This window comes from Cryptomeria japonica, chromosome 1 (genome assembly GCF_030272615.1).
Source record: "Cryptomeria japonica chromosome 1, Sugi_1.0, whole genome shotgun sequence".
Taxonomy (NCBI): Eukaryota; Viridiplantae; Streptophyta; class Pinopsida; order Cupressales; family Cupressaceae; genus Cryptomeria; species Cryptomeria japonica.
The window spans coordinates 73,048,827-73,071,146 of NC_081405.1; the positions used below are offsets into that span (position 1 = coordinate 73,048,827).

General features: G+C 36.5%; 1 protein-coding gene across 2 annotated transcripts in view; it reads right to left on the reverse strand.

Moving 5' to 3' along the window:
- LOC131041884 (protein IWS1 homolog 1) overlaps window positions 1-20,506 on the reverse strand; it is a 33,019-nt gene extending 12,513 nt beyond the window's left edge. Inside the window, exons 1-4 of one of the 2 annotated variants that reach the window (XM_057975114.2) lie at window positions 20,276-20,506; window positions 20,006-20,055; window positions 11,391-11,829; window positions 11,141-11,257 (exon numbers count right to left, since the gene is read on the reverse strand). In XM_057975114.2, the coding sequence (XP_057831097.1) occupies window positions 11,141-11,257; window positions 11,391-11,829; window positions 20,006-20,025 (576 nt within the window). In that variant the 5' untranslated portion in view covers window positions 20,026-20,055; window positions 20,276-20,506. Of the gene's footprint in view, window positions 1-11,140; window positions 11,258-11,390; window positions 11,830-20,005; window positions 20,056-20,204 lie in introns of both variants that reach the window. The other variant, XM_057975113.2, reaches the window with a different exon arrangement.
- Window positions 20,507-22,320: the final 1,814 nt, after the last annotated feature.

Below are 22,320 nucleotides of genomic sequence, written 5' to 3' on the forward strand. Positions count from 1 at the left end.
CATTGTAGGGAAACCAGCAAGGAGATAGAGCAAAATCCATTGTTGAATCGCATTTGGGCAGTTTCATAGATATGTTTGGTACATCAAGAGGTATCTACCAACGATTAAAAGGAGCTCTCTATTGATTTCAACTTGATTTAAAACGTGAGTTTGTATATTGATCTTTTTTGGGCTTTTTTTACCAAAAATTGCATTTTCCTTTACATGTCATTTCTTCTTTCAATTTATTTTAGTAGATCAAAGAAAGAACCCTAGGTGTGATTGATTTTTTTTCAAACCCTAGGTGTTTTTTGTCGAAAAAATAAAAATGATAAAAATCTAATTTTATAGTTGCAAATCCTACACTTTTTTGTATTAGTTTAACAAATATAAATCACAAATGTTATTCTTTTGAATTTATATGTTATTGCAGCAGCCTTGAGAATCTGAGATTTTCAAATCATCTTTATCACAATGTCCAAAATCCCAAGTAGAAGGAACCCTTATTGGAAACATGCTGAAATTTTCCCTACACGAAAGAAAGGAGAAGTTTAATGTTATTATTGCAAAACAATTTATCATACAGGAGGCATTAATAAATTGAAATACCATTTGCACATACGAGTCCATGATTTTGTGCCTGCTGAGGTTATGCGTGAGGTGCACTGACAAGATGGCAAGCATTGGTAGTAGTGGAGAGTCTTCTTCCATACCTCCATTTCGTAGTTCTTTAGGTATTGGGGTTGCTAGTGCTGATGTTGGTGGCAGTGCTAGTGTTGGTGTTGGTGCTAATGCTAGTGTCAGTTACAGTGCCAATGTTAGCATTGGGCCTAGAGTTCATAAATCTAGGATGGATTCATATCTTTGGCAATGTATTACTCCAGGTTCCCAACCGTCGATTGAGAGCATGGGTTGGAACAAGGATATTCATGATGTAGCTAGACGTAAAATTGGAGACTTTTGGTACTACTGCACCATTCCATTCCATGCAGCCAGGTAAATTTTTTTGTTTGATTGTTTTAAATTTATAGCTTCATTCTTTGTCTCTTGAATTTTTATATTTCGAGGTATGTTGAGTTCAAATTTAAACTCTCCATTTTACAATACTTATAATTTATTTGTAACATTTTAGGCCTCCTTATTGACAAAACATGGTTGATGTCATTGCTGTTTGTGGGGTGAGGTTCAAAGCCCCTAGTGAAGATGACATAAAGAGCTCAATTTTGACACAAAAGGTGGCAGATGTAAAAGCCACAATAGAGGAGCAACGGTTGATATGGAGGAAGAAGGATTACACCATCATGGCCAATAATTGGACTAATAGAAGAAACAGGACATTTCTAAATTTTCTTGTTTCTTCCTCAAGTGATTGTACTTCCTGCAATACATTGATTTAATTATTAATATTTTTAATTTATGCTTTATTGAGTCATTGATTTTGATTCTCTTTTAGGTGGCACCGTATTCATCAAATCAATTGATGCTTCAAGACATGCCAAAAATGCCACATTCTTTTGTGAAGCTTTAAAGGAAGTCCTAGTTGAGGTGGTTGAGGAGAATGTGGTGCAAGTGATGACAGATAATGCAGCAAATTATGTTGCTATAAGTAGACTATTGATGGAAAGGCACCCATCATTATTTTGGACCACATGTGCTGCCCATTGCAATGACCTCATATTGGAAGATTTGGCAAGCTTCTATGGATCAAAACATGTATGGAGTCTGCCAAAAACATTTGTAAATTCAAATAAAATCGCATGTAATGTCCCCCTTTTCTGAGTAAGCATCCAATGGAGATTTCTAACCTATTTTATTCCCATAGGCTAGAGTGGGCAATTATAAGGAAATAAATTATTAAGTTAATAATTTTCAAGTTGTCCCAATAAAATGAAATCCTAAAGATAACTTGAGTGGAAAAATAAATTAAATATTATAAAGCCTTTTTATTAAATAAAGTATCTTCTACAAGCTTTAAGGAAATTAATCAGATCTTTCTAGAATATCCAGTTGAACCTTTAAAAAGAGATGAAAGCAAGTCATTTAGACATCTTGGTTTCAATATTTTCTATCAGAGAATTCTAGTGAGCTTGTTCTACAAGTTCAGAATGCCCTAGGACGAAAACCCTTGGGTTTTGATGGATTGGATAAAAACCCAATTTGGTGCAAGAGCACCCTTCCAGACTCTTTCTCTTTCTTTGTCTTGTTGGTGTTATGCTTCTTTAGAAGCCATTGTACATAAAATAATGAGCCATGTGCTCATAGGTCCTAGGTAGGGTCCTAGAGGAGATCTTAGAAGTCATAAGTCAAGATTGTGATTTTCTTGAAAATGGAGGGTATGTGTGTCCTGGGGGTGTTTAGGGGTCCTTCATATCATGGTGGTGTCCTTAGGTTGGCCCATTGTGGGTCTAGGAGTCATGAAGAGCAACATTGGGAAAGTTGCTCAAAAGTTGCAAAAGTTGCATGACAACTTTTTAAAGTTGTCAAGCAACTTTTCCACCATGATGTCAAAATCCTTAGGTTGGCGTGGACAATCCTAAATGTGGCACACCGACCGAGGTATGGGTAGTATAAGATGTTACAAACCCTAAGTTAAAGGGTTGGATGTCAGACATTGTACGGCCCAAGGAAGAAAAGCCTGACTGTGACTGTTTTTGGGTTACCAGTCAGTTTGAATGCAATTACCGAGCAAACTAATGGATTGATTTGCAAGCAAACCTGTGTGTGATGTCTTTTTTTTGGTGTATATATCTTCATTGTGAGTGATTAGATTAGCTTTTTGTTTACCGGTTGAGTGTGTTTGTAAATAATTTGTAAGTTGCAGTCTTACTGTCCAGTTTTGGACCGGTTTGAGTAAATGAAGTCTTAACTCCATTCCCCGTTGTGGAACCACCATGAAACCATGGGGAATGGATGTGAAGACCCTGTACTATAGTCCCAAGCAAGCAGGGCCCTTGAAAATGCAAGGAGGCCAAGCAAAGACCCATTCCTAGGCGAGACTAGACAGTGCCCGGTTAGGAATGGTTGTTGGTGCAGAGCTCTTGGAGCGCAAGGTTGATTAGTGGAGAGTGCGTCCTTTGGAGGAAGTGCAAAGGAGTGAGTGAAGCATCATTGGTGTGAAGAAGGAGCCTCCACCAATCCAAACAAGGTGGCTAAAATACAAAACACTCACTATGACCCAGGCAGACCCTAAAAACCCTCACAAAAACCCTTAAAACCCACCTAGGACAGTGTACGGACACTTGGAGGCCTAAAACTTAGAAAATCCTTGAGTCCTTGCCAAATGAATTGCAGTCCTTTTTGGGAGATTGGGTTGTTTGTGCATCGTTTGTGAGAGGGAGCCCTAGAAGACCGGTTAGGAGGCCTAATTGGTCCTAATCCTTGTAGCCCTATTTGAAGGCAAAAATCCAAATTTGTGAAATCGGTAAGGGGTTAGAATCTTGAAACCTCTTGGGGGCTCATGAATGGGTGGATAGACCATGAGATAGACCTGAAACAACCTTGCTAAGACCTTGGAAGGTGTGGAACAAGATTAGCCCTTATTAGCCATAGTAGGGGGTTTTGAGTCTCATGAGTAGGTGAGACCTTAGGAGCAGTATTGCAACTCATTGGTGGGTGGATTGGGCATGGTCAAGGGATTCCTCAAGCAAAGGGAAGTCCTAGAGACCCTAGGGTGTGTAGAGAACACCAGGAGATCCAAGGAAAGGATCCAAGAGCATAGACTAGGCTAGTCTATCCCTAATCCCATCCCATCACAATTCCATTTATTGGTGGATTTATTTTAGAATTCACATCGTGCATCATTTATCAGTTTGAGTTATTGGGGCTTCAAAGAAATATATTTCTGCAGGTTGGCATTGGAGGTGATATCTTATTTATGCTGAAGAGTTTCATTTACAAATTTATGAAGATTGCAAGCAAATGTAAACTTTTTGGGAGATCTATTTGAAGATTTAATGATTTTTGGATGCATGCTACAGTAATACTTGCTATAGAAGTTCGTACAACTACAGTATCATGCTACAGTACTAGGTTAATTTTATGTTGGTTCTAGGGTTTTAGACGAAGTTTATTGAAGATTTGGACATGAAATAGTAACAAAATAAAGGTTCACAGTAGTAACAGAATAAAGGTTGACAGTAGCTAGGCAATTATGGTGTATTCTTCATTTATATTTCATTCCCACCTCTTTACCAAATGACTGCAGTAGTCATAATTGTACAAAAATAAAGATTTCATTATTGTTTCAGTTTACCAAGGTATTAGTGAGGTACAAACAGCAACACCAACACTCACAAAGCTTCCAGATTTGTAAAAGCTACAGGGCAAATTGTTAACAACAGTCTGGTTTAACCTTCAAAAGCAGATATTAATATTATTTCTCTCTTGAGGTACTCATAGCAGTGGTGGAAAATGACTGTAGCAGCATTCCAAGCAAGTCTGAGATTAATCTCTGAACATTATCAGATATTGGCTGCAACATTGTGTGAAGTGACAATATACAAAAATACATTAGTCATTATTCTGATTTATTTCTGAATTATGAATTTCCTACAACAACTACTTATCAGCAATTTGAGGTCAGAATATATATATATATATATTTGAGTGGCCAACTATTTGATGAATGCCAAATGTTTGTAAAAATGTCAATGACTATTTCTCTGTTGGCAACTGTTTGTGATCATTCCTATGTTCATTAATGATAGTTGCACCTGCTTTTAATCTAAGTTGCCCATTCGGATTCTGGTTCGAGATTTGGGTTCGCAAATTCGTTTTTTTTTTGGGGGGGGGGGGTTCGGGTTCGCTTTGGGTTCGTCCGTACAAAAACATATAAAAATAAAAATATATATATACATATATGCAGCAGCAAATAAATAGCAAAATACACCACCATATATATTAATGTTGTAGACTTTTAGTCCAAATGGCAAATAACTTAGCAAAATGCCAAAATACACCACCATATCAAATGTTTATGTTCAAAAATAATAATGTCAACATTAACAATCAGCCATCACTGAACAAATGAGATAGGTTTTACCTATTTGACCTTTTTAGTGGTCTAATTTAGGGTTGGAGGGTCGAATAGACTAAATTAGGCAAAAGAAAAAAAAAAGCCTTTAAAAAAGTTGAAAAAAAATGTCTTTTTTCACCCACCAGATTCTTCCCGGGTTCTGCAGCTGGCACTGAAATTCGTCCAAAATACGTCCAAATTCGGCCAGGGTTCCTCAGAGAGAATTTCCTGGGCCAAAATCGAACCCCGACAGAATTTGGGGAGAATTTGTAACAGACCAGTATTTGGTGCAAACCGAACCAGGACCCGTGGGAATTTTTGCAGAATCTGGCAACTTAGCTTTTAATCATAAATCTCAGAATTTTTTATTGTTACCATGTTTCCTAATTGTTTGACAAAATGCCTGAATCAAAATTTGAAATCTTTTCAAGTTAATTGAAAGAAAAATGGTAGGGAACTATACATCACACATCATTCCTCAACTTGATGAAGCAATTCACAGGGCAGAAGGAATTGGCTTGTCCTGGCATAACCCAATTTGCAACAAATTTCATCACATTACAATCCTTGCTTCAGTCAAAGGGAGCTTTGAGGTGAATGTTTGTTAGCGAAGAGTAGCCTTCCACACCCCGTGCCAAGACCACTGCAGGGGCTGATGTGGCAAATTGGATGTTTGATGAGTCAGGCTTTTGGGAACCTGTTGCGGAGATTGCAAAGGTAGGTGAAAATCAAATTCTACATTAAGTTTTAATTTTATTCATATTTTTCTTTTATTTGCTTATTTTTTGTTCATACTTAAGTTAAAGTTTCACAAAAATTGCAGTTCACTAAGCCTTTGGTAGTTCTCCTATGAGTTGTTGATGGGGAGAAACCCGCAATGAACTACATGTATGAGGGCATGGATAGGGCAAGGAGGCCATTAGATCCATCAATGCAGGAATTGAGGCTAATTAGCATCCCATTTGGAAGACCCCTACACATATTCACTTATTACCTCAATCTGACATTCCAATACCACCCTGATTTCAAGGCAGATGAGGAGATTTTGAATAGGCTCTACACAATGATAGAGCAAATGTCGCCTAATGTTACAACACAGATAATCCATAAGATAGAACTTTAGACTTGTACAATGAGAGCTCTTTTCTCGTGACATGTGCAAAGATAAACAACATTGCAACTAGGTAGAATATATTTATTAAAGGCATAATTACATTTTTAAAATGTAATAAACTTTTCCTCTTTTATATTATTATTGAATGTTGAAACTTAAAGTTGGATAATGAGATTGATTTTTTTCTTTTTCTCATCTTATATACATAGTGGGGAATGCTTGGTACTAAGGTACCAAATCTTTAGAGGATTGCAATTCGAATACTAGGCCAACCATGTAGTGCTTCGGAGGATTGCAATTCGAATACTAGGCCAACCATGTAGTGCTTCGGACTGTGAGCACAATTGGAGTATGTTTGAGCACATACACTCCAAGAAGCACAATTGACTGCCCGTGGAGAGGTTGAATGATCTAGTCTATATTCATTACAACCTTGGTCACCATAGACAAATTTTGGGCCCCCGTCACACTAGAGGAGGTCGATCCACAATCTAATTGGATCACTAAGGCTAAGGATACTGCGTTTAGTGATGAGGACCTTGATTGTGTACATTTGATGATATTTATATATCTAAATGTGCTATTTCCTTCAGCTACAATTTGAGTTTATACTTATGTGATCAATGTATACTTGTGTATGTGATCAAATTAACTTCTATTTGATGATGTTATTGTGTCTTTAAAGTTTATCTATTAAAGAGTGCATGAATCAAGTTTTAAATCCTTAAAAATCTTTGACTTTCTTGGATTTTTCAATTTGTCAAGTCTTTGCCAAGTTTTTGCGCCACGCTCAAGTCTAAGTCAAAAATTAGCTTGCTAAGTACTAGCCGAGTCTGAGTCTCGTAACTATGGTTCAAAGTATAGAAAATGGTAAAAATGATATAACTTAGTAAAAATATCTATTCTTTTTGGTGTGTTTTCAGTCTATTGTGGACTACAACTTTGTGATTCAGATTGGTCCCTAGTTCTTTGGTCAATCTGGCATCAACATTACTCCTTGGACCCCCTTCTTTGATCAAGCTTCGGCTAAAATCACAAATATCCCTATATGGATCTGGTTTTACAACCTCCTAATGATTATGCATCATTCAGATCTTGTCAAGAATTTGATCCACCAAGTGGGGATCTTTGTCAAGCTTGATGCTGAAGAGGTGGCTTCAGTGTAGATTCAGCAAGGTATGTGCTTGGGTGGATATCTCAAAGCCTCTATCTCACTCAATCAAGATTCATTCCTCTTCTAGAACTTGCACTCAATTCTTAAACTTCAAAGATCTTCTCGTTAGATGCTTTCACTACTATAGATTGGGTCACATAGTTATAGCTTGCTCTTCTAAAAGGTTGCCCGAACCTAGAAATATAAGTCTCAAGAAATGGATCAAGAGGTTTTGGTCTCCAGATGCCAACTTCATATGGCACAATCAAGGCAAGTAAGGTCAAACCAAAAGTGTATTTCAGATTCTATCCCCCCCTCTTTGACCCCTTTCAAAGATAATATGATGGATAACTCTAAACTTCCTAAGGAGTAGGAAGACGGTTCAGATTCTGAAGGCTCCTTTCCATTCATGGAGGACTTGGATGATGTGTCTCCTGATGTTTTCTAACATGATATAGCATTGGCTCCTTCAAGAAAATCTTCGATTAATCAAATAGGTAGGCAGCAAATCCAAACCTGACTATGATCCTTCAAAAAGGAAGGAGCACAAGTTTGAAGCTGAGAAACTCCATATTGAAGGTAGGGAAGCTATAGAGGCAGGGAAGCGAATTTCAATACTATGACATAGAGTGTATTTCACTCTATGTCCTTGGCAATGACATGACTCAAAAATAAAATTCGCTCTATGTTCTAAGGTACGTGTCCTTGTATTGAAATTTGCTCCAAGACCTTCGGGAGGGAGGTACATCAATTGGAAATAATTCGCTCTAGGACCTTGGTAGGGACATGATGAAAATTGCTCTCTAACCTTGGCAAGGACAAGACCTAAAATAAAATTCGCCCTCTAACCTTGGAAGGGTGCATGATGAAATTCGCTCTAGGACCTCTCTTACGACAAGACCTCAAATAAAATTTGCTCTCTGTCCTTTGGAGGGTATGCACATGATTCTAGACAAAACTTGCTCTAAGACTTCTCCAAGGTACACATATTCAAATTTGCTCTAGACCCTTAGCAAGGACATGAAATTTCGCTTTGGATCCTTTGGAAGGACATGACTCAAAATGAAAATCGCTCTCTGTCGTCTCCAAGGACAAGACTTGATAAAAAAATTCGCTCAAGATCCTTTGGATGGACAAGGACAAGGTGAAAGAGTTCAATCTATGTCCTTTGGAAGGACAAGGTCAAGGTGAAAGAGTTCACTCTATGTCCTTACTAAGGTACATCATTTGGAGAAGGATTCGCTCTGGACCCTTAGCAAGGACAAGACTTAAAATTCGTTCCAGGACCTCTCCAAGGACATGGCTTGAAATTTGCCTTAGGACTTTCGAGAGGTATACGACCTTGTGAAGGAATTCGCTCTTGACCCTTGGCAAGGTACGGGAGCTAAATTCAAAAATTCGCTTTGGAAGGTACATGACTCCGAAATTCTCTTTCACTTGGTTGGTTTTGACCTTAAGTTTCCCAATCTTTCCACATGAAAGCATCATCAATTCGACCCTTAAGAACACCTATAGAGGAAATTCGCTCTATGACCTTTAGAAGGTACATCACTTGGTGAAGAAATGTCACTATGTGACCTTTGGAAGGTACATCACTCGGTGAAGAAATTTCGCTCTGGGACTTTTGCAAGGACAAGACATCAAAATTTCGCTCTGGGACTTTTGCAAGGTACATGCCTTGATAAAAATTTCAATCTAGGACCTTTGCAAGGTACGGGAGTCTATGTCCTTAGCAAGGTACGGGGTCAAGGTACTTGGGCAAATTTCGGTCCAGCGAGGGAGCAAGGTACGCATCCTTAGGAAAGACTCTTGACTTAGTCCTTTCCCCTGACTTTACTCAACCTGACATGATGACCCTCTAGATACTTGAGAAACTCTATCCCTTCAATGCAAAGATTGATAGAAAAAACTCTAACACAACCGAGAAAGCAAAAAGTGGGGGTCCCCATTTGCAAAGAGGCAATGTGTGAATACCTGACAACACTATAGATGCTCTTTTCTCTAGGGATAGGAAAAAAGCTTAATTAGTTTGGCCTTTTGATCATGTTCTGTTTGTTTCTTGTAAATCTTAGTTTGAAACTTCTTTTGGATTCCAGTTTCTCCTCCTCTTTGGCTTGCTCTTGGCAATACCTGTTGACTTGGTGGTCAGCACCTCCTTGGGGACTCATGACATGGCTTAACCACCTCCCATGGGTCAGGTTAAATCTGGCGTTAATATCGAGCATTGATAGTTCGAGCTTTTGGCGCAACAGCAAACAATTCCAACAATTGGTATTAGAGCCTTGGGTCATGGGTTCCAATCTCCCTTTAGTGGGTATTGAAGGCTCAGTCAATGTTGAGGGGGAAATTGTGACTTGGTGGTCAACACCTCCTTGGAGACTCATGACATGGCTTAACCGCCTCCCGTGGGTCGGGTTAAATTTGGCGTTTGTATTAGGCGTTGATAGTTCAAGCTTTCGGCGCAACGACAAACGATTCCAACAATATTTCCCTTTCATAGACAACTATTTGTCTCCTTTTTTCTTCCTTCACTCCCTGCTTGGAAAGTCTGAAGCTTTCTTTTATTTGTTATGTTTTTAATAAGGGAGTGGACCCTCATCCCACAGATTACCGATCATAAAATATATCTATCTAAATTGAAAAATATAAAATATAAAACTAAAAGAAATGTTACAAATAAAAAAGACATAGAACTAAACATAAAAATAAAAAATAAAAGCACCTATTAAAAGGTTGAGTGACTCACAAGTAGAAACATTTAGAGGCTCCTCTTGTCCTTCAAGGTACAATATGAGTGATTTGGCTGAAAATGGCTTAAGAAGAGTGACAACAAACAAACAGAACAGCTGAAAATCAAGATCAGAGGCCACAAGCTTTAACAGCCAGCAGAAGAAAATAACAAGGTTAAAATCTTAGCAGCAAACAACAGGGATTAAATCTAATGAGCAAAAACTACACTGCAAACTTGAAACAGGATTGGGACAGAACCAAGGTTACCAAAGGCTACAGCCATAAACACAGGAATTGAGCTTTCTTTGGCAAGACTAGACAGACACCAAGTTGGTCAAGGGGCACCAGCAGTAAACAAAGAAGCAACAACAAGCAAACAAAGAGGCATCAACAAAATAAAATGAAAAACCTTAGTGAACATGACTGTTCTGTATTTGTCTCTGCCATTTGTATATGGTTTTCCTTTTGTCACCAATGGACTTGTTATCTAATTCAAAATTCTTCAATAATGTTCCTTGAACATACTCCAAACTCCAAAGCAAGATCAGTCCACTCAGAGCTTTAAGTATTGTTTAGCAACTTAGAAAAAACTGCTAGACATTAGTTGCCAGTATGAAGACTCAGAAAGCATGCAATGAGAGGCCCAAAAGCTTGAACTGAAATGAGAATTAGATCTGCTACTCTACAAGAAAAAATAGGAAGAATGACATTCATCCTCATTTCTATAGCCTATTGTCAAGCTTCATAATGGAAGCATTAGGTTCTTGGTTAATAGGGCTAGTATTGTAAATTACTAAATTGGATAAATGTGCTCAAAGCCTCAAAGTCACGGACAAAGGAGCTTTCTGAAATTTGAGTATTTTGATGACTGTAAATCATACAGATGTTAATACAAGACTGCATTTGTGAAGCCTTAAAAAACTGATCTAATGGGCAGTATGGACTATAACTAGTAATTACTGTTTCTGGAAACCATTGGCTGCCAGACCTAATAATTATGTGAATTTTGAGCATAGACTATTATAAACATGGTAATATACCCTCCTTTACCTAGAATGGAAAGAAAATTATATAAAGCAAAGCTTTTGTTTATCATGTTTTCTTACATAGAAGATTTTAATGATGTTAAATCATTTATTCAGAATCATACCTGTGGAGCATCACCAATAGAACCTTCATCATCACTACGGAAACGATCACGCGGATCAACCCCAGCATCATCAATAAAGGCATCATCATCTCTGGTCCTTTGGCCCTCTTGGTCATCCTAAAATGTAATAAGGATTGCTAATTAACAGTAAGACACTGATACTTCTATAATTGAGTAATCTAAACATAAAATTCATCTTGAAACTGATCTTTTATAGGCAGGAAACAAAAAGAAGACAAAAGAAACTAACTTCTGAATCAGCTCCAGCAATTGTGTCCCACATTTCTTTCATTTCTGTATCACCTCTGTCACTCCTAGAGCTCTCACCCTTTCCTCCAGATTTTGCAAGTCTCTTGAACTTATTTGCAGATCCAGACTTGGATTTTGACTTCTTTTCCCTCCCATCGCCATCATCCTTGGATTTCCTTTTTTTCTTAGAGTCACTACTTGCTCCGTCTTTACTTTTCCTCTTCCGTGATTGTTCTGCCTCATCAGAACTTTCCTGCACACTCTTCTTTATAAGCCTTTTTCTTGGTTTAGGTTTGGGACTATCATCTTCTCCAGAATCAAAGGCTGGAGATGGGGATTGTTCTTGTTGCCAATCCTCCTCGTCCGCTGGCTCTGGAGTGACTTCTCTATCTGATTGCATGTCTGGATCCATAATTGGCTCCCCATCTTCATCACGGTAACTGCACATCAATGGTGACATCATTTTACTTATTTCAAAGTAAGAATTGTTGTGTAAACATAATTATATATACGAAACCTTTCAGACATCATAAACTTCAATTAGATTCCTTAGTTCTTCACGATCCAACTATGTGTAGCACAAATCATTCCATAAATAATCATTTCCTCTATGACCTTTCTCTTAAATGTGTTTATAATAATCACAAAGTGAGGGTACTCATAAAGAACACAAGCATCTATAAGGGATGTTAGTACCAGAGAGGAGGGTGCTAGCACATCATCCTACAGTACTCACTCCAAAGGCTGCTTTGAAATGGACTATGCATTTTAGAAATATCAAATATGCAAATCCCAACTAAGTTTTGCATTTTTCTAACATATACATTCAGTTTGAATATATTAGATCAAAAGATCTGGTTTGCAGATGCGCCAAAATAAACCACAATAATATTTTCATAGAGAGTTAAAATGATCGCACACTACCTTTAGACAAAAAGAAAATGTGTAATTCCAAGACAAATTTATTCCAAATTTATTCCAAATTTTCTCAACATAGTTAAATGACAAAATTTGCTACCAAAAACAACTTAATAAATTTTACTCAATTTACATGCAATGGAAAGTGAACCTACAAAAAATTCCTAAAAATTGCATCACAATACTCTAACAAAGAAAAGTGTGCCTAATGGCATTTATATTAGAATAATTAATTCTTTTTAGTTAGTTACCTTTAGTTGTTCTATTAATGGTCATTTAGTTCGTCATTTAATTCTCTATATATACGTTGTATATTCATGAATAAATCATTCAATTATTTTTCATAGTACGAGAGCAGATCGATGGGATTTTTTAGAGTTTCGGGAATTTTTTAATTAAAAAAAGTCGAGGCCTTCTACCTGGAATGTTTTTCCAGAAAAAATTTTGATTTTCATAAAAAAAATCTTTGGAGCTTTTTTTTTTTGCTGAAATTCGTGGGCATCTGATTCGAAAGTTTTTACAAGGTTTATAATTAATTCTTTTTAGTTAGTTACCTTTGGTTGTTCTATTAATGGTCATTTAGTTCATCATTTAATTCATTATATATACATTGTATATTCATGAAGAAATCATTCAATTATTTTTCAATTTACACCTATGTACACAGAAAAGAGAAATGCAAAACATGACAAAAAAACAGTAGTCTAGAAGAAAACTAGGTTGGTGAGGCTTCTGATGGGATGCTCTTCTACCTGTATGTGTGTGTATCTATATGTGTATGTGAATCACTGGCATTCAGAATTAACTTGAAACACAGGAATCCTTAAATTTGGATGAAATCACAATTGTGATGCACTTCATCTGTTACTCAATAGAACTACATTGCATTGCACTCCATCAAATTCTGGAAATGCAGACCTGATCTGACTGATTGTTTTATTTCTCCAAGATCAATTTGGTTGACAATAAACAACGTATGAACAACACAGCTGCTTTTGCCCACTCCACCCACAGATCAGGATTTGACAAAAAATAAGAACTAATGGCTTTGGAATGAAAAAGAGGAACTAATAACTTTGGAAACCAGCAAATCATTTGATTGAAATGGGATACACAAAGAACTATTGGAAAATATTAGCAAAGAAGGTTACTGTTGTCATTTTATGACACCCTTGGTCCATCAGTGAGAACCGATCAGAGATATGTTCTATGGACTAGCGCTGCCTCAGTTGATCAAAGAGAAAACAATGGAATCATGAAGTGTGAAGTGTTGTCTTGTCAGAAGGAAATTCCTAAGTCTTCCCTTCCTTGACCCCGGAACCCCCAAGTTCCTAAGTCTTCCCTTCCTTGACCCTAGAACCCCCAGGTTCCCAAATTCCTAAGTCTTCTCTTCCTCAACCCCGGAACTCCGGAACCCCCAGGTTCCCAAGTTCCTAAGTCCTCTCTTCCTTCAACCCCGGAACTCCGGAACCCCCAAGTTCCGAAGTTCCTAAGTCCTCAACCCCGGAACCCCCAAGATCCTAAGTCTTCTCTTCCTCAACCCCGGAACTCCAAAACCCCCAGGTTCCCAAGTTCCTAAGTCCTCAACCTCGGAACTCCAGAATCCCGAAGTTCCGAAATCCCAAGCCTACGTCTTCCCAACTTCGGTAACTTGTGTTTCCGAAGTGTTCCCAACCTCCTTCCGGCTTGCAACACTTTCGGATGGCGTGATCGACACTCAAAGCTTTAAATGCTCCGACAGCTTTGGTGACTTATGCACCTTCTTTTGTGGATCCACAGGGGTGCATTTAATGTTGTTGGCAAGATTTCCATCAAGAGAGGTACGGGGCACTGCTTGTTGTAGTGACTTATGTCATGTCTGCATACTCTGACTTTGGAAGGCCGGTCAATCCACTCTCTCAGGGTTGACTTTTGTGGGTATGGCTAGGTTGCTTGCATGTCCAGAAGTCAAGTGCATGCACTTCTCTGCACTCCCAGACTGACATACAGGGGTCATGATCACTCTTGTAACCATTTTTCTATATAAAGGTTGTTAAGCCTCATTGTAAAGGGTTCTCTCCCTATTGCCTTGAGCTTTCCTATGCTTTATCTTCTCTTAAAGATTTGTAATTATTTTTGCATTTCTACTACTGTAAGTTTGGCTTTTGTCCTTTGACTGAATGGAAATTACATTCTTGCCTTCCTTCAACTTATGCATGTTGTGTATGTTTCCTTACCTTCATCATAAGTGTATGTTTTGTGGCTCCTCTCCATATATGTTGTGTTAACTTGTTTTTCTGAGTGTGACTTGTGGGAATCCTTCTCCCCTCTTGACACTTAGCAAATTCTAACCTCCATACATGCGTTTGGGTCACTCATGCAACTGAAGTTTGTGCATCTCTTAGATATTTCAGTTGATTCCTCGTGCCATATCGGGTGGGGAGAGGAACAATCTCTTATCTTGGTGCATCACCTCCTTTCATTTTAAGCATTTCTCTCTTCCCTTTTCCTCTGCAAGCTATTAGGATAGGTTTAGAAGTAAGATTTGGAGAGTTGAGTTGGTTCAACACCTGCACTTGGATTCAACCCCCTTGCGCAAGGTCCCACACTTCGGGGTTGTTTCCATGTTTCACAAGGTTGCTGAGTTGATAGCTTAGCAAGGGTGCGAGCTTTTGTGATAACAGTTACCACAGATTAAGAAGCACATATTTTTATATCAAAGCTCAAAATGCTACTAGCAAGAAGAATATAAGAAATGAAGGTGTTATGATGTCTATATGTATTAAGTATGTATGTACATAATAGATTGATGTCAAAGCATGCTTCATGAAAGGCTGGAAAAAGCCATATATATACGCGTATATAGATATGCATTGCTTTTCCCAGCCTTTCATTATATGTATAATATATGCATACATGTATGTGTATCTGGCTTATCCCAACCTTTCATGAAGCATACTTCAAAATCAGTCTACTATGTACATGTATATTTTAATATGTAACAATTCTTTAAAATTATTGAATTTTAAGTAATAACTTTTGTAATATGTACGAATGAATTTCAATATATGTTTTAGTGTTTGTTTTGATTCAACTCTTTAATGTTGATTAATTGTGATTTGGTTGCTTTTTATTCATTTATTAGCCATAAATCATTTTTGAAGTATTGTTTTGTTCTTATATATATAGGTATATCTATGTATATATGTAGATGTAGATATACATATGTTTATATATATGTATGTATATATGTATATGTATGTACATATATACATATATGAGCATACATATGTACACACACATATGCTGAATCAAAACAAACACTGAACGTATAACAGAATAGATATATAAATATATAGACTGATGTGAAGTATACTTCATAAAAGGCTAGGAGAAGCAATAATATATATAAAGCAGTGTTGTAAAACTCGTGAATACTCGTGAGCCAATATGCAAGGTGAGTTACACACCCAATAACTTGCCAATGAGTTCTTGTAAAACTCACAGTGAATTTTGCCCAATAACTCGCCAACGAGTTTTGTAAAACTCCTGGTGTTTTTTCCCTAAAAAGATCACAAGTAAAGGTTTCAAAGGCCTTAATTCGGGCTTGGTGGCGTTGCCCCTCGGCCCCATTGGAGGAGCTGCTCCCAAACCCCCACAAGGGGTACTACCCCTTGAAATTGCTGGAAGCATTGCTCCCAAACCCCAATAAGGGGCACTAACCCTCAACCCCATTGGAGTCTCTACTCCCAAATCCTCATCAGGTATTGGGATCTGTCACATGAGAAACTTGATTACAATGAGGGGGTGACAAGGAATTGGGATATAACTCTTGAATGTGCTAACTTAGACATTAATATTACACAACTTGCCAAAAATCTTTTTAGATGAGGCAACTTCTACATATGACATGGCTAGTGGAAGTGCCATTGTAACTAACTTAGAGGTTGAACTTGTTTTTTGGTCTATCATATGTATTAAACTCTGATTTTATATGATGGAAATTAGTAGTATGCTCAGCAAATTTAGTAATATGTGTTTTTGAAGAATATTTTTAGAAATTTATGTATTTTAAAATATTCAATACAATTGTCAAGTTTTTCCTTGAGTTTTCCTGAACCCCAAGTTTTAAAAAATTCTGGGCTTACCGAGTTATTGCTGAGTCCAAGTTTTTCAACTATGATAAAATGAACCTTGTGGAAGCTAAGAATTTCTGATTTGATCTTGTGTAAGGGCGGTTCTTCTTAAAGAACCTGGAGGCTAGGAATTTCTGATTTTATATTTGTTGAAGAGAAGTTGAATCAGCTTGTTTTCTGGCTCTTCCCATCCTCTCATGAAGCATACTTCAACATCAATCTATTATGCGCATGTATTTTTCAATATTTAAAAATTCTTTCAAATTGTTGGATTTTCAATAGTAAATTTTGTAGAAATTTTAATATCTTGAATGTCTGTGTAAACTTATTAGATGTTAGAATTTTGATTTCCCTCAATCCACTGATCTTATTTTTTAAGAAATTGGCATCACCATTCCCTTTTCCATTTATTGGTAGCTATGGTTTTTATATCTTTACATTTCTTTGTTGTATTTTTTTTTAAATGAGCCCAAAATCGCCTCATTTTAAGGGATTTGTTATATCTTATTTTGGGCTTGTTTTATCTTATTTTGGGCTTGTTTCATTTTTTTTGGCAACCATTCCCCTGTGAAATGCAAGTGTTTTTAAGTTCATCTAGAAAATTCAATTCTAGTCACTATACAAACAATATGCAGCTTCATATGGATAATTCCAACCAGAAATTAGTTTAAATGTCCAAAGTGGAAATTCCACTTTCAGGTCAGTTTCAAACCAGAACACATCCAAAATCTTAGGTCTCCTCTAACAAAAACTAGGTGCATCTGTTTATGTGATGACTATAGGACAGGCTCAAATTTCAACAAGGAAAAAGAGCAAATGAAAAATTAGAAGTTGGTGTAGATAATATTCAAGAAAATAAAAACGCACAAGCAATTGTCCTTAGCCACCTGTGTTCAACAAATTATAATTGAAAATTAATGTTTACACTGCTGTTTTCTCTCTCACATGCTATAACATAATTGAAGTCCAAGATTGGGCAAACAGAAAACCTCAATCATGCCATACTCAAACCCTAAGTTGCCGGTTTGGGTTCGGGCACCGGTTCAGGTTCAAAGAACTGGTACACCGGTATGGCAAAATTTTGAAAAGGGGTTTGGGTTCGTTAGTACAAAAACATGTAAATTATATATATATATAAGCATGAATTAAGATTAGCATGTCACATAGCATCATATAAACAACAAAACCAACATAAACTTGTCATCATAGCATCATGATCATACCATAACAGCATCATTTACATCAAGTTTAATATCAAAATGACAAAATATTCAAGTATCATTGTTTCAACTTTCAACAATTTAAAGTTTAATCATCAAATGGATTCTCTAATTCATCATCCTCATTCTCCTCATCATTGACATTGACATTAGATGAACCAATGCCAATGCCACTTACACTCGCACTTGCACTATAAGTTTGCTCGCTATCTGAGTCATCAAATGCAACAAGCTGAGAAGTGAAAGCATCCAAATCAGTATGCTCTAGCTCTATATCCCACATCTTCATTTCACCTTGCTTGTAGTCATGTTGCTTGTGTGAAATGAGCCAAGTTAATGTTTTAAAACTCACTTTTAGGGTTATATTTTAATTTCTTTTGTGTTGGATTTCAAAAAAATTAAATTTTGCAAAAAAAACACCATTTTTGGGCCATCAGACCCTCAGGTTCGACCTGGGTCCTCTTGGGATCGACCTGATCCAAACCAGGCCTGTGAATCGTGGACCCTATCCGGACCAGTACAAGGGGTCTAGGGGGGCGAACCTAGTAACCTAGCTCAAACCTACTACTAGGCCTTACAATTTTACTTTGACCATTTAACCTACTACATGAAAGTTTGAAACTACACGTGTTTTGAGACAAAAGAAAGTAACTTGTCTGCATGAGAAAGTATGAAAGCATAAGTGCATTTTGTGACAAAACAATGTAGCGATGCATTTGGGGCCTATTCAAAGACATCATTGTTTGTTGAAAGATGACATCTTGCATGTGATGCATATTCAGGAAAGATTAAGAAGTTCATACATTCAAACATCCATCCAAAAGGATGGAGATGGCTATATCTGAAATTACGCAAGAGCAAACAGTGACAATGGGCTACATGTCTTTATTATAGTGGTCATGCACCATTTAGTGGTCGGCTTAAAGTTATATTATCCAACTTCTAGAAATTTGAAAAAATTTAAAAATCATAAACAATAAAACAGTTCAGATGTGATTCTCAACCGTAGATTGTATGTTACAGTTCATGCAGTACTTAAAAATACAAGAAATAGAGAATATCAGCAATTAATTCAAACAGAAGATAAATGGAACTAGTATGCCCCTATCTAGTGATTGTGGTAAGTAGAACTTTGACAATCTCCCCTCTTTGTGGATTTTGCTACCACCTAAATCACAAGAAGACTGTCAACAAGGTCCAAGATGTTGTGCACTTCCCTAAACATATAAAAGCTGTAGAATTTGTTGATCATAGCACCAGAAATGAGGATTTAGTCACTAAGACATTGTTCTGGCAGATATATTTAAAAGCAACATAGTCATATGAGATCCGTACAATTCTACACCTGTTTCAAAATAGTGATAGCCCACATCTAGTGAATACTAGAATTAACAAATGGATTTGAAAAAACACATTTTCTTTCAAATATAACAGCAACAAAGTTTTGATTGAAAATGACAGATCCCTTGAATAAACTAAAGCCTTCAAAAAGATGTCACACATTTAGCTACATTAAACTTTCACAAAAAACAGGAAAATACTGACCAAACATATAGTAATAGGGAGCACTCCTGAAGTGCATTGACCAGAGTTCAAGCTCCCATCACACAATAAGCCAGGCCATAACTCTACCGTAATGCAGTAAAGTTGGGGTGTGAAGATTATGAAAGTAACTCATGTCTAGAGATCCTAAGAATGTAATCCAAGCCTACACCACCTGTTTCATAATACTGATACCCCAATCTCCCAGTGACTAATGGAATTAACAAATGCATTTGCAAGAAGGCATTTTCTACAGCAACAAAGTTTTGATTGAAAATGACAGAACTCTTGAATAAAACTAAAGCCTCAAAAAGATGTGTCACACATTTATCTACATTAAAATTTCACAAAACGCAGTTAAATACTGATAAAACATATGGTAATCGAGAGCACTATTAACGTACTTTGACCCCAAGTTCAAACTCCCATCACCAGAATAAGGCAGAGTATAACTCTACCACACATGCAGTAAAGTTGGGGTACGAAGATAGTGAACTGGCTCATCTCTACAAATCCTAAGAATGTGATCGAAGCTTGCCCCACACCACATTATAGGCCGACCATAACAATCCAGGGAAAAAGCTATGGTAAGGATTTCATCCAATCTCAATCTATTTAACTACACAGACAAATTAGAGCAACACAGAATGACAAACGTTACGGATGAAAACTCTCAAACGTTCAGTGTTTGTGATTTCCCCACTCTTAATGAACTTGACAAATAATTATCCCCAAAAAACCCTAACCCTGATATATAGCATTGAACCGTGTAAAACATCATTCCTGAAACCACCAAATAAAACGAAAAAATAGTTACTTACCGATCATCATCATATCCCATTGCTAGAAACACTCCGAAGCGTCACCAAACCTATTAACAAAAGATACAAGAATCCATTAAACGTGTGCCCAATTGAAACAACAACGAACATAATTCAATTCACTTCCCCGTCCTCGGAATCAAAAAAAAATCTCCAAATCATATTCTACAGAAACAAAAGAATGATTTATAGAACAAACCCTTAATCGGGGCAGATTAATGAAATTGCCTATTTCTGAACGGCTAACTTTGCCAAATTTAAGGGTCGAACCAATTTTTTGTGGCGTTTCACCCAACGAATCAATCTGCCAATTATCAGAATACGTTGAAGCGGAGATAACTCTTGGTCCGAATCACCAGGATCGCTCTTCTGCAATCCTTGCAAACCTACGTGAAGCTCTCAAATAGAGCCGTAGTCGTAAGGTTGGAAACACCTGGGAAGCTAAGTAAATCGGTAAATGCCTGAAATTTTAGATGAAAATAATAATATTAGCCAACATTGAATTACAGATTCTAATAATTTAGAAAAATTCATTGATTTAACCTTTATAACTGAATGTGGCAAATGTTAAAAAGTGTTTGGCAATGGTTTTCCATTTTACAATGGACAAGGGCAGTAGCTAATAAGGTGGGTATTTACTAATGTTTTTTATCATTTATTTTTAAGTATGGTTCAAAATGTGAGCATGTTAATAAAAATATAAAATATTTGTCTTTTTAGTATGGTAATAATAATAATTAGTGTATCCATCTTTAGAGGAATATTTTTTCATTATTTCACTTAAAAAATAATTATATTATTATATTATAATAATATTAGATTATTATTATATTATAATATTATAATTAATATTAAATCATTATTATACTGGCATATTTATATTTTATAAATAAAATTAATGTAGAGGATGTCGAAAGATATCAAATTTAAAAAATCTTTAGCATTCATTTTATGTATCGAATTTGCTTCTTTAAAGATTGTCATAATGATAAAAGGAGGTGGGTCTGGGTACAAAACCGCCTTCTTTCAAGCAACGTGGTCTAAATTAACTGCCAAAAACAAGGATCGAATCCATGCTTCACTTTTTTCATTGTTTATAATTCTGTTGGTGTTAAAAGCTCTCACATTGTGTTCCACTAGTTCTAGAAGTTGCATAAATAAAGAAGACCACTAATTCATTTCGGATTTGCAATCAGCAAAATAGTCAATGTAAAGCCTTTCAACTTCGAAACTAGAAGTCCTGATCTTTATTTCCACCTTGCATCTTTTTCACTTGCATTCGCAACCGAAGTCGAAGGATTCCCAAAATCAATGTCAAAAGTCATAGGGAACTAGGACACTAGAATATGATATGGTGACTTATTGGCCCTTTTCTATGTCCCTGGTTACAAGGTCTCATTTTTGTCTAAAAATTTCTTTAGTAGGGTGTTTGTTGTATTTTTCCTACAAATTTTGTCATTTGTTTTCTTTTACAGTGTTGTGTGTAATGTTTTCAATGGATTCTTTCAATTGGAGTTGGTTCATATTTATCTTGAAAGTACATAGCCTAAGCTTATGAACAAAGCGGGTAGAGAAGGTAAGTCACCTACAATGGTTTTAGTTATTGTTATTTTGGGAAACTATACACAATCGGTGTATTTTTGTTGTCTTGTATTTCATTTTAAAACTATTATGGTGTTATCTATTTAACAAACATGCGTATAAAATTAATTCCATTGTGGAAAAAAACCTGGTAATGGATTTAAAAACCTTTATTGATAAAAACTCTACGGGCAAAAATAAACTTGCTATTTTTTACTCTTAGGGTTACGAGTTGGTTTTAATCTTTTTTACTATTAGGGTTCCAGTTTTTTTTTAAGATTTTATTTCATGGGAAAGGAACATGTAAGTTGCAGTCGTGTTATTGAAGATTCAAATATTGTTTCATTTTCTTGCAGCTTATTAACTAGTAAATTGTTACTCATTTGATCACCCAAATGATAATTTTAGTGATTTTGTCCAGTTCACAGTGTGTTTGAATCCCTTCTGCTCTCTATGAAGATGTTTAAGAGACATTCAAACTGGTCAGATATATTAATTTGCGAGAGTCATGGTATTGTGCTAAGAAACTTAATTTTAATGAAGATGGAAAGAGTGATATTTAAACATGTGTTCATAAACAAAGGAATCATTTTGGCATACTGGTTTGTTTGGCAAGCATATTTTATGTCAGGGAAAGCATCTTCCCTTGTCAAGAGAAATAGATTGATGAGGTGCATTTATCCCTAATGTGTGGAGAAGACTGGTACTTTTTCATGTTCCATATGTCCATTTTT